We start from the raw sequence: 16,042 nt of genomic DNA on the forward strand, positions 1-16,042 counted from the left end.
CTAAACCATCAAAACCTTATATCTCAGACTGTTAAACAGTCTTAGCACAAGAAGTTTATACTAATGTTAAGACCCCAGGTTTGTTAGGTATGAAAAATACAAATTAATTTAATAAATTTGTCATATTTTTATTATGTTTTATTGCAGTGAGTCTCAACCATGAATGGCATTATGCAATGTATTAATAATTTCTGCCATTATCATTGTATGAAATTGCATGGAATTTGATTTGCCAATACAGTAATTTAATATAAGAGTATTCAAGTAAACTTTTGTTAGTAAACTTTATTAACTTCATTTGTGTAATGCTGTAAATTCATTGGGGAATAGAAAATGAATTGTGTAACATGGCAGTTATACATGATTTGATACCATAATCCCAGAAAAATTGACATTTGAAAAAGATGGTATAAATAGGTCATTGTTATGGATTTAGCAAGTCAGTCTGCAGGTATAAATAATGAAAGTAAAATGATAAATTTGTCCTAGGCTTGATGCAAATTAGTCTTAGAGAACTAAACATTGTAAAATGGCTAAATTTGCATCAAGTGGTTGCTGTCAGGGTAATATTGAATCGTTTGAAAGTAGGACTTGAATTATTTTAAGTAGCGCACTGTTTTTTCATGATGGGTTTACCACTGTTTCTTAGCTTTTAGTGATGTTAGGATGGCAAATATAATCACAAAACCGACTAGTCACATTTTGCTTTTTCTTGTGTATCATAAACTTCTCGTGCTTTCATGAAAATGTCCCCGGTATTTGTTGGAACATTATGGAAAGTCTATCAAATTATAATGAACCCCTGCTCATGTAATCATGTAGTTCACTGAAGTTGAAATCAAGTACATACAGGTGAACTTGCATAAGCAGAAGTATTCATTGACAGGATTCAGCAATGTGATAGTCATAGCTTCTAGAATGGGCAAGTACTGCAAGAGAAGAGTGAATGAACGAAATCACTTTTGTTAAAGAATGATTGATTTAACAAGAAACTGACTCATCGGTGGTCTTTCAGTGCACTTGAACAGACAAAGGTCAAATGATTTTTGGAACTCAAAGGAGAGTTCCTTTGTGTAAAGAGACATTTTGTTTAATGACATATTCGTTGACATGTAATTTTGGGGACTGTTTTGTTCCAAAAAGAACTGTTTCCCTACAGTATATTGGAATGATGGAAACTTTTCTATGACCTAAACAAATTGTACCATGTGGGGTAATTGTTCTTGGGAAGCAACATCTCTTTGACCACCAACAACATTGCTTTCTGTCTAGTAACTTAAGTCTTTTTACTATGGTCCCTTTTACGTAGCTGTCCAACTTCTTTAACCTATTGGATGTATAATTATTCCCCCCCCCCAAATCTTACTTTTTCTTCCGCATTTACTGTATTCTTGAGAAATGCTAGTCACCCATATTATTGCCTGTTTGGTAAATACCAATCCAATTTCTCTTTATTACAAAAGAGTTGAATTCTGAGAACTGATGAGCAACTTGATTTGATGCCAAAAGAAAAACTTTTGTAAAAGACATTTTGGTCACGGTTAATATTGCATTGCTTTTGTTACCACCCTCTCAGAACACATCTTTCAGGCCAGCCCTGTGTGTCAAGAAGTTTTTGTGAACTATGATTTGCTTAATAAAACTGCTTTTCTTCCAGGTTGGATTGTCGGTGGTACGATACAGTCTGTATGGTCAGTACAAAGGGAGGGACAGGGACCGCAGACAAGGTGCCTCTTCGTCTCGATCTCTACAAAGAAGAGAAACTCGCAAAACACTCTCAGTAGATGCCAGACCATTTTACATGACAGGTGAAGGAAGCAGCAATGAACACCTCCCGTCTAATATGCTGCAAATTGGCGAGGCTCTCTTCCCCAAAGTTCAAAGCTTGAGGCCGGTAAGCTTTTGTGTCATGTTGAGCATGTTTTTAATTACCTAATGATAATCTGAAACTTTGAATGTAATTTGAAGTTCTGATAAATTTAAAATGCTTTTAAACCCTGTATTTACATTTGGATTTTCATATTGTAATTTAAGAATTCATTCCATGCTGTATTTTTTATAAAATATGACAGTGTGAAGTCAAAAGATCCAAACTATCATTCACTTTGTTTGCGAGTGATGATACAATCACTATTTATCAGACAGTGTAAATTTAATGCTAATATTTATTAGTTTAATCATTAAGCTCAAAATGAAACTTCACTGCATATGTTCAAAGGCTTTTCAGACAGAAATACAGAAATTACCATTTATAGGTGTTAATAGTTTGTTTTCTATAATGAAAAAGTTATAAACTGCGCAGTTATTTTTCAAACACTGTCTCCATTTAATAAATCTGCTGAAAGTAGCTCATTGCAAGTCAGCTGTGGTGTCAGTGTCAGCTTTTAAGGGTTGGCATCCAAATTTGAACAAACACTCTTGGATGCAGTTCTTTAAGAATTTTATCAGAACCAACAAAGTTATAGTTTATATGAGAATTCACAAGAATGTTAATTTGTTGCTTTGGTCAAATTGTTTATTTTAAAGAATTATACATGAAAAAACAACAAACCCTTCCAGAATTAGAGAGTAAAGGGTTCTAGTTATAAGTAATTACGTTGAGCAGTTTAAAATAAAATCAATAAATGTAGATGAAGTGGGAAGGAAACAAGACATACAAAATATTACATTAATTGAACAAAATCTTCAAAGGTGAAAATGTACTTATTTTAAAAGAAAGCAGTCAGTTAACTATAATACTTGAAGAGTAACTCCAGAATACATGTAGACCTGGACTTGAGGACCAGGTAGTGGGTTAGAATGTTTTTGTGACCTCCTTTTCTAAAAATGTTTCCTTTGCAGTCTTTGGCAAGCAAAATTACGGGAATGCTTCTAGAACTGACTCATGCGCAGTTGCTGTTGCTCTCTGCAAGTGAAGATGCACTGAGGCAAAAAGTAGACGAAGCCGTCGACCTCATCCTTGCTCAGGGACGAGAACACACTCCAGAGTATTCACCATCCCATCAAGGTGTGTCAGCTTTTCCTTCTCATTGTGACCCTGTCAGACATACTGTGTGGTGTGTGTTGTGAATGTAAAATATTTATTAAGTTTGGAATAGAATGCCCTGCATTGGTTTTATGTAAAGGGACAGTGTTATGAAGTTGTTAGCTTGCTTTCGTGAACATGCTTGCTTGTATTCCAAATTATGGGTAGTTGATAAGAAAACTGTTTTTCTTGTCAGTGTGTATTAAATATAGCTGTACTCTTCATGCAACCACTGTGAATGCGAGGGCTTTATCGTTTAATAGTCCTGTAGGTCTCTTACATGTAATAATCCACAAAGTGGCAATAATATATATGATGTTGGAACTAAATCTTATCTACAGGACTGAGTCTTATCAGTCCTCATAAATCAAAGGTTTATAAATCTTTTAAAGGTCATATGTTCCAGCACATGTGTCACCTTGTTGTGATGCATAGAGACATCATATGGCAAGATCAAGTATAGTAAAACTGAAAATGCAAGCCATTACTAAAGATTATTTTGTTTCTCAAACAGATACAGATGAAGGAGGAGAGGAACCTGAAGATGTAAGTGCACCATTGTTTTACCAACCAGGCAAGAGGGGCTTCTACAGCCCTCGTCAAGGTCGGCCATCTCCAGAGAGACTAGACGCTTTCCGCAATGTGGGCAGGTAAGCGACAGTTCATCTATAAAGAGAAATTTTGTAGAGGAACTGGAGCTGCTTTTTAGCATTAAAAGCTCATGACATGGAATGGAACGCTTACATGTGAAACAGGAAGAGCAAAGTTAAAAATGCAACTTTTTACTTTTTACAGGTTATTGGGATTGTGCTTACTACAGAACGAATTGTGTCCAATATACTTAAATCGCCATATTTTGAAGTATATCCTTGGCCGTCCCATTAGATTCCATGACCTCGCATTCTTTGATCCAGTGATGTACGAGAGTCTGCGGAAGTTGGTGCTAGATGCTGAAAATAAAGACACTGGCAGTGATGTGTTTAAGGCTTTAGACCTGACATTCAGGTAATTAATTGCTCCTGTATTTTGTTGTGCCTCATTTGCAAAGCATAATTTTTCAGTATTTTATTTTCTGAGCATTTGCTTAACAAATCTTAACAGTTTAAGGTTGTATACCAAGAGAGCTAGTTTTAAATCTGATCCAGCTGAATTTATTTGGGAATATATTTTTCACGAGGGCAGGGAAAGGAGAGAAAGTACCATGTACAAAAGGGAGTAAGAAACCATTGCCTATATAATGTTTAATAGTAGTATAGGATGTTTTATGGAAGTTGTAGTTAACATAAAAATGAGTTTTTACATTGTAATCATACTCTTGCTTTCCTTTTACACAGTATTGATGTAATCCCAGAAGAAGGTGGAACTAATGTGGAGCTGATCAGTGGGGGACGTAATGTGGAAGTGACAACAGCAAATGTGTACGATTATGTCCGTAAATATGCAGAGTATCGCATGGTCAAATCTCAAGAGAAAGCTCTGCAGGTATGTTTGTGTAAAATTGCTGCTGTATGTAATGAGATGGTTACTTAATTTTTTCCAACCTTACCTTCTTAATTATTTGTTGAGTATTGTATTGCTACAACTATTTAAATTGGAAAAAATTAGCCATATTTTTTTAGTGCAAGCAAAAAATTTATGTACCAACCCATCATTTGCAAAATTTTAATTAAGAAGAATGTAACCAAGACTTTTTTTTCCCCCCATACCAGAAACTACGTGATGGAGTATTTGATGTGATACCTGGAGGCTCTCTTGACTCCTTAACGGCAGAGGACCTCCGTTTGCTGCTCAATGGCGTTGGAGACATTAACGTAGCCACTCTTATTTCCTACACGTCTTTCAATGACGAGAGTGCTGTAAGTGCCGAATCACCCGACCGTCTTCACAAGTTCAAGCGTTGGCTTTGGTCTATCGTTGAAAAGATGACCAATCAGGAAAAGCAAGATTTGGTAAGTTAAGCTTTCCGAGTTTTGGATGTAAAATGCATGGAAAAATCATAAATGTATAAAAGATGGCAAAAGTATTTTTTTTTTTTTTTTTTTTAAGGTGTGCTCTTCCTAAGTTTATGGAAAAACTATTTGTTCATTTTTAAAGAAACAAATGTTTGCTGAAGTTTATCCACTGGCCTTGACTTTAGAATACACCTGCACTTAATTTCAGAGAGTTACCCCATTTTTAACATGAAGTTCTTATGTAGATGAAATGATTACTTCATAAAATGGTAACCTCCTTTGGTGGATGGGCTCTGAAGCAGAACGAGTAATTTTTGTTATTCAGTAGTTGGAAGATACATTCTATTGTGGTACTGTTGTGGTACTGCTCATGGAAGAGACATTCTATTGTGATACTGCTTATGGAAGATAAATTCTGTTGTGGTAAAGCTCATCATTACTGAAATTGCAAATTATATGCACTTTGAAAGTTCATGCCCAGACATCATCATTACTGAAATTGCAAATTATATGCACTTTAAAAGTCCATGCCTGGACAACAAGCAGAATGCTGGGTTACACTTTTATTCTAAGTCTGAACAAGCTTGACATTCTGAGAAGTGGTGGATTTGTATTTGGATCTTAGGAAAACAACTGAGGCCCAGGAGAGAAAGGAAGAAAGATGTCAGGCTTATTTTGAGCAATAGTTTCCAGCATGGAAAGCAGTCACTTAGTGGAGGAGGGCAAGGAATGATATGGAATTAGTTTGACTCACGGGCAAAGCAGTGGACGCAGTTGAGAAATGACCCGGACCCCAAACATTCAGGCAAGGCATTGATCAAAATTAGGAGAATGTGACAGATGATTCTTGTGATTGGTAGAAACCCATGTGTCGTGGAAGTGAGACCGTGTTAAACAAGAGTTATTCAAGAAGATAATAAAAATTATGAGAATTTATTTCTTGTGGTCTTAATGAAATTTCTTACTTGTGTACACTATTAGCAGAGAGAAGACATGCAGCAGCAACTTTGCCCAGTGTTGATGGCAAAATGATCATTATGGAAGAGTAGAAAACTCTCTTCATTTTCTTTCAGGAAGGATGAAGAAAATGGATGTTGCTTATTAGAAACTTCCTGAACTGTAGAAGGCAAGGAAGAAAATTCGATTAAAGGGAATGAATTTAAATGGATTAAAAAATAATTCAGTGTTACAGTGCTGAAGGGGTTCAAGCTGAATAGCATTTGTTATGCATTTTATGAGTAGTCAGATACTGGAGACTACAAGTTTTTGTTTGGTACCAATATGCAGCGGATTTGGGTGAACAGCTGTTGCTTTTTATTGGTAAGCATTTGGAGATGCTGGACAATCTGGAGACAAGATGTTTTTTTTATTTGGTATTGATGATACTCAGCAGATCCAGAGGAATGTACATATAGTCATTGTTGGAAAACAATTTGTTTGGTCTCTTCAGCACTAGGAGACCAAGTTAGGGATTCCAGCCTTACACAATACTACTTGATGGAAAGCAGAGTTTATTTGATATTGGTGGTTAGGCAGTTATTTCTGGAGCATACACACAGTTTTGACTTGTCAGCCTTGTAGGGGGTGGTAAGGAGAACTGTGTACCACACATGGTGCTCTGTAGGCATTACTAAAGGGTGTTCACAATGTGGCTTCAGCCCATAGATGCACCCCTTTTACTTTACCTTTATTCACCACTCTTTTCTTCAATCTGTCCAACCTTTCTAACTATTACTGCTTGGTTTAACTTGGATTTTTTCCCAGTTCCACCTTCAGACCCTTGCATTTTATTTCCTTTTTCCTCTTGCTGTCCATCCACTCCAACTCTTAGTGCTGAATAGCCAAATGTGCCCTAGTGCCTGCTCGGCTTTATAGCCTAAACTGCAAAATGTGAATCAAATTTATCAGCCAAGTTTTATTACAAAAGTGTTTGCACACCTCATCAGCTGAGAAGTGCTTCTCTTATGTAGAATAAGTATTTCAACAGTACATCCCACTTACAGAGGAATGTGGGGAGTATTTGTAAAGCACATGATTCATGACTTAAGGTCCCACAGTATGAAGAAAGGATACTTTGATGCATTTCTGCTATGGATAGTGAATTTCTTTCCTATCACTCTGAAGTCTGGTATCAATAACACGGGTCACATGAAGGAACTCTTCTTCAGTTAGCTGTACACTCCAGTGGGGAACTTAACTCGGGTGTCTCCAAAGTTCTACACTCATAATTCATGACTTGAGGTTCCACAGCATAGAGAAAGGATACTTTGATCCATTTTTGCTACAGTTAGTGGATTTCTTTCTTTTCACTCTTAAGTCTTGCATCAGCAACACTGGTTACATGAAGGAACTCTTCCTCTCCAGTCAGTTACACACTCCAGTGGAGAATTGCACTCAGATATGTCTCCAACAGTGTCTTTCACTTCACATGTCATCCAAGAGTTTTGCATTAGCAGTGCACTGTAGTTCCAAAGGAACTTAGAGAAGGCTAAATAGAATTCTAGGCAAGACTTATGCACATGGTTTAGTGTGGCATTAGTAGTAGCACTGCATTTCCAAAAGGAATTTACAGAAGATGGGAACTTACTGAAGGTTAAATAGGCATACAATTAATGGCAAGACTTAATACATGCTCCTTTATAAGGATACAAATAGGTAGGGACAGTATAGCTTCATTGGGGGTATGCTGGGCGTGTTAGATCATGTCAGTCTCCGATTCGGTCCTCATAATGGTTGTGCTCACTTCTGTGTTACAGTAGTTAAAGTGATTTGGGTTCTTGTGCAGTTTAAGTCTACTTCTTTCAGGGGTCCTTGTGCTGGTTGTGTCCAATTCTGTTACAGTTCCAGTGATTTGGGTTTTTGTATAGGTTATGTCCACATTTATGGGTGCTCAAGCTGGTTGTGTCCAATTCTGTTGACAGTTCCAGTGATTTGGGTTCTTGTGATGTCCACTTCCTTTAGTCTCCAGGCTTAATGTTTTGAGGTTATTCAACAATGGACTGCATGCATAGAGCTTAACCACATGACAGTGAATCTGCAGGCAAAGGACTTTCATTCTTGGAGGTTAACCAACAATCTGTCCCATTTACACAGCATTGCCACTATTAATATTGAGAATTGGGGTGTTAAATGAAAGTAGAATTGTTATCTTCATGCTTGGAAATTACACAGCATTGCCACTATTGATATTGAGAATTGGGGTGTCAAATGAAAGAATCATCATCTTTATGCTGGGAAATTATCAGCCAACATGCTGATATTGACCTTTGGTGTTTCTAGATGAACTTGTTCTTGATTTTGGGGGAATCCTCAACCAACACCTTGTTTTACTTGTTTAGTTGCTCTTGATGGAGAATTGTCTGCCAGCATCACGCTCTTAGTTCAATTTGTCATTCATGCCTGTCATTGTCGAAGAAGTAGAATTAGATTTCAGAATCTTTCTTGTAGCCTTTTTGCATCCATCAGTTTTATTATAATAAAATTTGTAAATACAAAACCTAAATATAGTGAAATATGAAATTTAAGTTTTTGTGTGAATAAGTGAAACTTGCTTGAAATATACATACCTCTGGTTGAAGTATACATACCTCTGTCTTGAGTGGTGAAGTATTTTTTGCAGGTATATTTTTGGACGATTTATATTCATTATAGTTGAAATATACATGCCTCTGTCTTATGTGGTGAAGTGTTTCTTGCAGGTATATTTTTGGACTGGATCTCCTGCCTTGCCAGCATCAGAGGAAGGATTCCAACCGATGCCATCAGTCACTATTCGGCCAGCAGATGACTCGCACCTTCCGACTGCAAATACCTGCATTAGTAGATTGTACATCCCTCTTTACTCAACGCGTGCTATTTTACGATCTAAGTTGTTATTAGCGATTAAGACAAAGAACTTTGGATTTGTGTGAACGTTTGTAAAAGGACCATAGTGTGTAATGATGGGTTAGTGAGTGACAGTGAATGACATTGTTTGAGGGTACTTGAACATGTTATGAAGTTGATAATGCATATTATGTAGCCTGGACATATCTTCTATTTTATTGGCTAGTGAGAGCAATGTCCATTGTGGTACTTGGGCACTAGTAGAGGTTCTACATGAGGGCTTTCTGTGTAGAAAGCAGGAGGGTTTTATGCGTATTTCAAATTGGCCTGATTTCATTGGTCTTAAGGACACATTTTGGACACATTTTATGTTGATAGGTGGTGCAGGATTTCTACCAGTTATGTAGCTCCATGTCTTTCAGTATCCCTTAAATAACTGAAAAGTACTAAGGCTGATATATTCAATATAGTTCTTTGATGGAACTAAATCCTTATTAGTGATTGGGTTTCCTTTGGAATACTTTAAGAATTATTTTTGTATTGTTTAAAGCAGTCATGCAGTGTTCACTTTCCTCATCCAGATTTGTTGCAGCAGTTTTTGGCGCTATATCGGAAATTCATTAAAAGACAAAAAATTAAGTCTGGTTTATGTGTGTGCTGTATGTTCTCATTCGTGTGTGGTGTTTATACTCTCTATATGCACTTTTGTAAATGAAGAATCAGTGTTGAGAAAAGGAAGTAGATGTGATTATGCAATGCAAAATGTTAATAATAAACTCATAATGATGTTGAATTCTATAGTTTTCCAGTAACCTTTTTGACCCCTCTAGTGTTTACAAATTGTGTATTGTTTACATACAATGTGAGAATATATTGGCAGTAGCCTGACTACAAATAGGAAATTATTTAAAAATAAAGTTACTTAGCTATTCATACCTTATTTGAGAGCTCTCATGTTGTGTTGGTCAGAGTATGAGCTCACAATCAAAAGCCTCACTTTACAAATCTAGGTACAGTACCGTAAAGGAGGAGGCTCATAAATTGGTTACATCACCAACTGGATTATAGATAGAATCCGTATTCCACTGGAATAGTTCAAATATAAACTAGTGACTGACTGCTATGCTGGAAGGATGCCAAAGTGGTCTTCTAAACAATTCAAGAGTTCTGGCCAAACTATATGTTAGAATATTCAGTACCTGGGATGCTCAGCTGGTAAGAAATATAGTGCGGGGAGATCGCTCACACATTAAATGGATGCTTATAGCTCAAGATGGGGCAAGTCCTATGGAGACAAAGATTGTACACCACAGTCTTCTGGTTTTGAAACGTGGTATGTCAGTCATTGAGATCTTGTATGACATTCCTTCTTTGCAAACCTTACGCCGATGTTGAATGGAAGAACGTTTGAAATTGTGGTTTTTTATCATGATTGTGCAAGAAGCTCTTACGTATAATTGTGTATGAACTGGCAAAATGAGATGCAGGAAGATCTCTGGTTCAAGTTTTATCCATCTATGCAAGGTTGTGGATAGGGTACCTTATTACTTCAGTGTTTTAATGATTGGCTGTAAAAACCTGTGTAATAATTTGTTAAAAGTTGATTGCATTTATGTTTGGATAGCTGTCATGAGCTACATGAGCAATGCCTATTATGCAAGTCCCCCATAATCATTGGAAATTATCTTTAATAGATAGTATAAGGGAATTTCATTTTCATGATTTGATTGACTACTTTTTTAACTGGCTCACACTGGAATCTTTATATATTTCAATCTATAGATGTCTTTGTGAAGTTGAATATACTACATTGTTCAAAATTGGTGCACAAAAATGTCAGCATAGTGATGGTGAGAATATATTATGAAGTTTTGGATGGAAATTAGTGATGACAAAATTGAATTGAAGAAACAGAGCAGTAGATTTCCAATGCTGCTGTAATTTTCATTAGATTGTAGCCAAGATTGGCTATAAAAGTTATTTTGTTATTGTGTTGCTCTTGTTTGCGTTATGCTGTTTAAGTAGAAAGTGATTAGCTTGCTGTTTAGGTATTCAAAACTACAGATTGACAAGATATGTTAATGACAAGTGTGATTTCATTTCTTGTTTGATAGTGGTAAAGCCCATGACTAGGAAAATGTCTCTGTGAAGGCACGAAGCATAGCAGTTTCTGAGTGAACATCCACACAACAATGTCATGGTTTGCCTTGACCTGTAAAGAGGTTGTCTCTTGGAAAGAGCCTCTGTTTTGTCAAATATTTGTCATGCATTTGCCATTCCACTGCTTTGTTGACCTCTTATTTTATATATACATTGAGGGACATATTTTTTGTTTTGTGTTTTAGTTTAAGGTATGAGAATGTTGCAGTAAATTTATGCTTTCTAATACCAATATCCCCTCTACCTGAAGTAGGAGTCTATTATACTATGTAAGGTACTTGAGTGTAAAGAGGCTGTGAGACTTAGTGGATGGCGTAGGTTAGAGCTTATTGCAGGGACTGAAGTTGTGGAAACCCACTGATTCAGTGGTGTATAGTATTATATTTTTATTTATTTCTTATTTTCGTCGTGGGAAGCAACTGTCATGGTAGGAGGGTTTAAAGTGTTAATAGCAACCATGTGTTCTTGCAAAATTGGTATAGTTTTTGCCATTATTTTTACTTTGCCTACGTAAGTGATGCACCTTTAATTAATTAAGTATTTTTAATAGTTTTATATACGGTGTGTCAATTTTGATTCAAAAGGGAAAAACTTTAACTACAGCAGATCTTTGAAAAGATTCATATGTACTTATTTGTTTATCATTGGAGAGAATTTCTTTGATGTGTTCATTTAGGATTTTTTGTCATCTGAGAGGAGCTATTTGCAGATATACTCAGCTTTAGATCGATGCGGACAAGCCTTTCACGTTTACTGCACTGATTAGGATTTCATAAAACAGAACTATGGTAGGTCAAACAAGTCATGTGATGCTAAGTTTTTGTACTTGTGATATATGTTGGTTTATACTAACCATTTCTTTTTATCACATTGGTTGCACATTGCGTATTGGTTAATTTCCCCTTATGGTTAATAAGTAACAGTTCTCAATGGAAGATAATGGCTGGCCAGCACTCATGAGATTGTGTCATCTACTAATGAATATGTAAGATACCATAGAATCTATCTGTGAGTTTGTCAAATGGTATGTGATCACTTTGAAGAATTTGTAAATCTAAATTCAGTGTTTTTTTCTGATATTCTTTGCAGTCCAATGACACTGTAAATTACAAAGGTACGGCATTCTCGAAGAAAGGCTGAACTTTCCTTATTTTGGCCATGGAAGTCAGTGATGTCATATATAATACTGTAATAAGATGTGTAAACTTAATATGGAATAAATATTGAAAGAATAAGGCATTTTTCTTTCCATTTATGAACAAAGTTGTCATTCGCGTGGGTCTTTTTAGATGTTAGTGCCTCTAGTTGCCGTGTCTGGTGCACTGTAGAAGTACCTTGGGTCTTTGCAGTAGCCCATCGTCTCTTAATGTGCATTGGCTTCAAGCCTTTTCCCCCTTCCTAGTGCCCTTTGGTTTGCTTTTAATTTACACAATTGAAAATCCCTTAGTCCATCCATGTGTTTGGAAATTTATGTATCCTTTAAATTTTACGGGGAAGGGGAGGACCACCTTTTAATGGGAAGTTGGTTTTGTAATTAGTTTTTTATTAACTTCATTATTCACTTAAAAGCTCAGACATGAAAAATGGAAGTTATTGAAATGAAGAGGCAAGAAAAAAATGAATAATTTAAGATACCCTGTACATGGTTACGAGTTAACAAAAATCGTTATCATAAAACAATAAATGAAGAATGAAAAAATTTCATCAACAGCAGCAAACTAAATAAAATTCAGCAAATTTAACTGATACTAGCAAAAAGTAAATAAAATATGAAAATGCTGAAATTGAATAATTTCACTAACCAGCAAACAAATTAAATATGGAAACAAATTTCATCACTACCAGCAAATAATAGAATATAAAAATGAATGAAACTAAATATTTCAGAACAAGAGAAAACATAATACAGTACAAGTATCTGAAACATACTTTAAATTGTGACTTCTTATTCACTGAATGTGAAGGTAATATTGACACAAAAGATAGGAAATTATTGCAGGTCCTCAAAACGCAATGGCTAAGGTGCAGATATTTCAGCTCTATGTTACCAGCTTTTAGGAAATAGTATGCATGAAAAATCTTACCAGAGGTTTCCTACCAATACTAATCATCCCTACACAAGTCAAACCGTGGGGGATGCATACCACTATCCCCCACAAATAGCTAAAATCGGCGAATACTTAAAACCCCTCTAAACATGCTTACAACTGCCTATTTTGATAGTTCAAAACACCGGAAAGCCCTCTAAAAATGCTTATACCTGAACATTTTAATAGTTTAATCACAAAAAGCGCATTTAGTCACGAAAATTATATGAAAATACAGTAATCTGTGAAGATTATGAAAAATACCGCGAATAGGCGAATGTTCCGCGAATATTTTGTATATATATTCCAAAGAGAAATCTGTGACTAGGTGAGTCCGCGAATAGGTAGAGGTCGACTGCAAGTAGATATAAATCCTCATACTTGTTTGGTTCAACTAGCAATGATAATCCCACGAATACTGTCCAAGAAAATCACGAGGTTGGGAAATTGGAGTAAAGTTCACCTAGTGTGGAGATGTCTTCCCTACAGTATGGATAATATGGAGCCAGGCACAAAAATACATTGAAAGAAGTGTCACTTGCATAAAATTTACAAATGGTAGCGTACATATATATCAAAATTTTGTGATTGGCTTAGTACTGCTCACACTTTTTAGTAGTACAGGTGTCCCGAAATTGTCTGAAATATACTTCGTGTGATGCCCCTACTGAAGAAGGCGTGACTCTGCAGTACACGTTCCAAAGACAAACTTAATCCTTCCAATTACTGTACTTATGCACTCAATATAGCCCCATGTAAACACAGGATTAGTTTGTGATGCGTACTGATTAGCAAAACTTGGTCAGACATACTTCACAATCAAAAAGTAGGAGACCTTTGTTGTTGTGACACCAGGTAACATTACATCGGACAGTCAATCAAATGTCATATCTGGGCCGCACAAACATGAACCCCTGGAATTTTCCCCAGTGACCGACGTTTCTTTTCGTGAACTACTCTGCCCATCACTTGACCCACCCTGGCTTACTGTGTTTGGAAGTGTGACGACTGTAGCCACCAAATGTAGGTGACAGTCGCAAGGAAATGGAAGAGGTTTACCACTGATGGGTCGAAAACTTTCTGAGGTATCCCGTGATAAACTTAGACCAAACACAACTGCTTAAATTGACTGGAAATTCCTATTATTGCTATTCCATTAAGAGTAAAAATCTAAACAAGTAGACACATTGTGCAGGTAATCAGAAAGGAAGGACGAGCACCAATTGGATGAAAGGTTATCACTGAGCACAAAATGAAATCATGGCTACTAGTGGAGCGGGATAATGGGAAAAAAGTGCAAATGGTGATACAAGCAACAGATTTGGCATGAGAACTCTTATTATCACCATAAATCAAAATCAACCGCCAGGCACCTCAATATTTGGCTATTTCCAAGATGGCTGGCACTTTTCCAAAATGGCAGCAAATTTGCTGTATATTTCAAATATTTTCATTTCATAAGCCTATAAAAGTTGCATACTGTTCATATAATGATTGAGAATTTGTATTTTGGCATTCTTACTGTCATGAAGAGATAAAGTGAACCCATCTTTCCAATATGGCCACCATATGAACACCATATTTCCAAAATGGCCACCAAAGATAAAAAAGTATGTATCTCCTGAGAGAAACCAATGTTTTGTGTATCAATTAGTTTTAGCAAGTGCAGCTGTGCAGCTAAGTCCAGATTTGTAGCACATGCACCTGCCATGGCATTCCTTTTGGCAGCCACACTTACTCAGTTCTTGGCAAGATTTTGCTACTATTGACAAATCTGTCCAATACAGAAACCAGGTGCCATCAATCTGTTGCCATCCCCAGTGTCTTGGACTGGGCAAAACTGGATGACATACTAAAGACTGGCACCAAATGTGCCCTGCTTGAAAGGCAGCTCTCTTGCAATGCTCTCTAAGAGCAGCCTTTGTAGGAGGAATGCAATCATAAGCCCTTTGCTTTCTTGCAAAGTGATCAAGTCTAGCCTCATTTACATTTTTATACGAACTGCTTCTGTCGTACATTAACACCACGAACTCTTCAATAATTTGCAGGTCTTAATCTTCTACAGCTGCTGGTGTTGAACTTAGTTTGGTGAAGGTGGGTGTGGCACGCTGAAAAAGTCCATGTTTGCCATGTTCTTCCCCTTTCCATGACAGGCAGACACTGTGTCACACCTGCTAAATGCATGGAAAAAGGGAAGGGCTGAGGCTTTTGGTCCCATGGCTGCTGCAATTTCATGGATAGGTATCCACCTCATGTCTTTTCCTCTACCAAATTTAATCCACAGTTTGTCCAAACATTGATGACAAGCTTATTTCAAATGGGGCCTGTCGCTTCTGAGAAGCGTGATGTGCTGCCCAAGATATGGACACAGCATTTTCACTCCTGTCCGACAGACTGACTCTCTCAAGCCATTCATACTCAAGAGAAAGATGCTTTGAAAGCACAACCTGTTGGTGTCCTGCACTTCCACTGGATGAAGGGAGGGGATTCTCATGTTTAAAGTGAGCAGGAAGTACATTTGTGTAATATTCAGGAAAAGAAGGTACTTTTTTTTACTTGGTTCCACTTTGGATGATTTGTGCCAAGTTTCTGTCCTCACCCTTTTCATCAGTGCTCGGATGCTGAAACAAAGAGATGCCTGTCCCATGGAAGGATGTTTGTGCAGTTGTGGCACTTGGATTATGGTCCAGACTGTCAACAGCACAAGAAGTAAAGAGCCCTTTTCTTAGTGTAGTGGGACAAACTACTTCTTCCTCCACAGCCCTTGTTACAACTGCTTCTCCTAATCCTTTAGTCAATTCCAGAACCCTATCATAGCTGAAGCTGATTCCATGGTGATGGAATGTATCAATTCATTGACGCTCCCTGGTTTTTGCAAAGACCAGGAGACCAATATATATTGGAAACGGAGGTTCTCTTGACTTGGAATGTCTGGAGAATGTTGAAGATGCTGGATTCTTTCGACAGTTGAAGTGCAAAAGTTGTGCTAAAGC

At 36.9% G+C, this 16,042-nt stretch overlaps 1 protein-coding gene and 1 long non-coding RNA gene across 4 annotated transcripts in view; one reads left to right on the forward strand and one right to left on the reverse strand.

The window, feature by feature from the left end:
* Nucleotides 1-12,197, forward strand: part of hyd (E3 ubiquitin-protein ligase hyd) — a 51,216-nt gene extending 39,019 nt beyond the window's left edge. For 2 of the 3 annotated variants that reach the window (XM_067133160.1, XM_067133161.1), the window contains exons 31-37: nucleotides 1,658-1,894; nucleotides 2,842-3,007; nucleotides 3,540-3,675; nucleotides 3,821-4,030; nucleotides 4,360-4,507; nucleotides 4,735-4,974; nucleotides 8,676-12,197. In XM_067133160.1, coding sequence (XP_066989261.1) covers nucleotides 1,658-1,894; nucleotides 2,842-3,007; nucleotides 3,540-3,675; nucleotides 3,821-4,030; nucleotides 4,360-4,507; nucleotides 4,735-4,974; nucleotides 8,676-8,888 — 1,350 coding nt within the window. In that variant the 3' untranslated portion in view covers nucleotides 8,889-12,197. Of the gene's footprint in view, nucleotides 1-1,657; nucleotides 1,895-2,841; nucleotides 3,008-3,539; nucleotides 3,676-3,820; nucleotides 4,031-4,359; nucleotides 4,508-4,734; nucleotides 4,975-5,602; nucleotides 5,783-8,675 lie in introns of all 3 variants that reach the window. The other variant, XR_010858132.1, reaches the window with a different exon arrangement.
* On the reverse strand, nucleotides 6,125-8,701 carry LOC136855805 (uncharacterized). Its single transcript, XR_010858133.1, has 2 exons — nucleotides 8,565-8,701; nucleotides 6,125-8,376 (listed from the first exon to the last, which is right to left on the reverse strand). It is a non-coding gene; the product is annotated as an uncharacterized lncRNA (long non-coding RNA).
* Nucleotides 12,198-16,042: the final 3,845 nt, after the last annotated feature.

The sequence above is a fragment of the Macrobrachium rosenbergii genome, chromosome 33, assembly GCF_040412425.1.
Source record: "Macrobrachium rosenbergii isolate ZJJX-2024 chromosome 33, ASM4041242v1, whole genome shotgun sequence".
Classification (NCBI taxonomy): Eukaryota; Metazoa; Arthropoda; class Malacostraca; order Decapoda; family Palaemonidae; genus Macrobrachium; species Macrobrachium rosenbergii.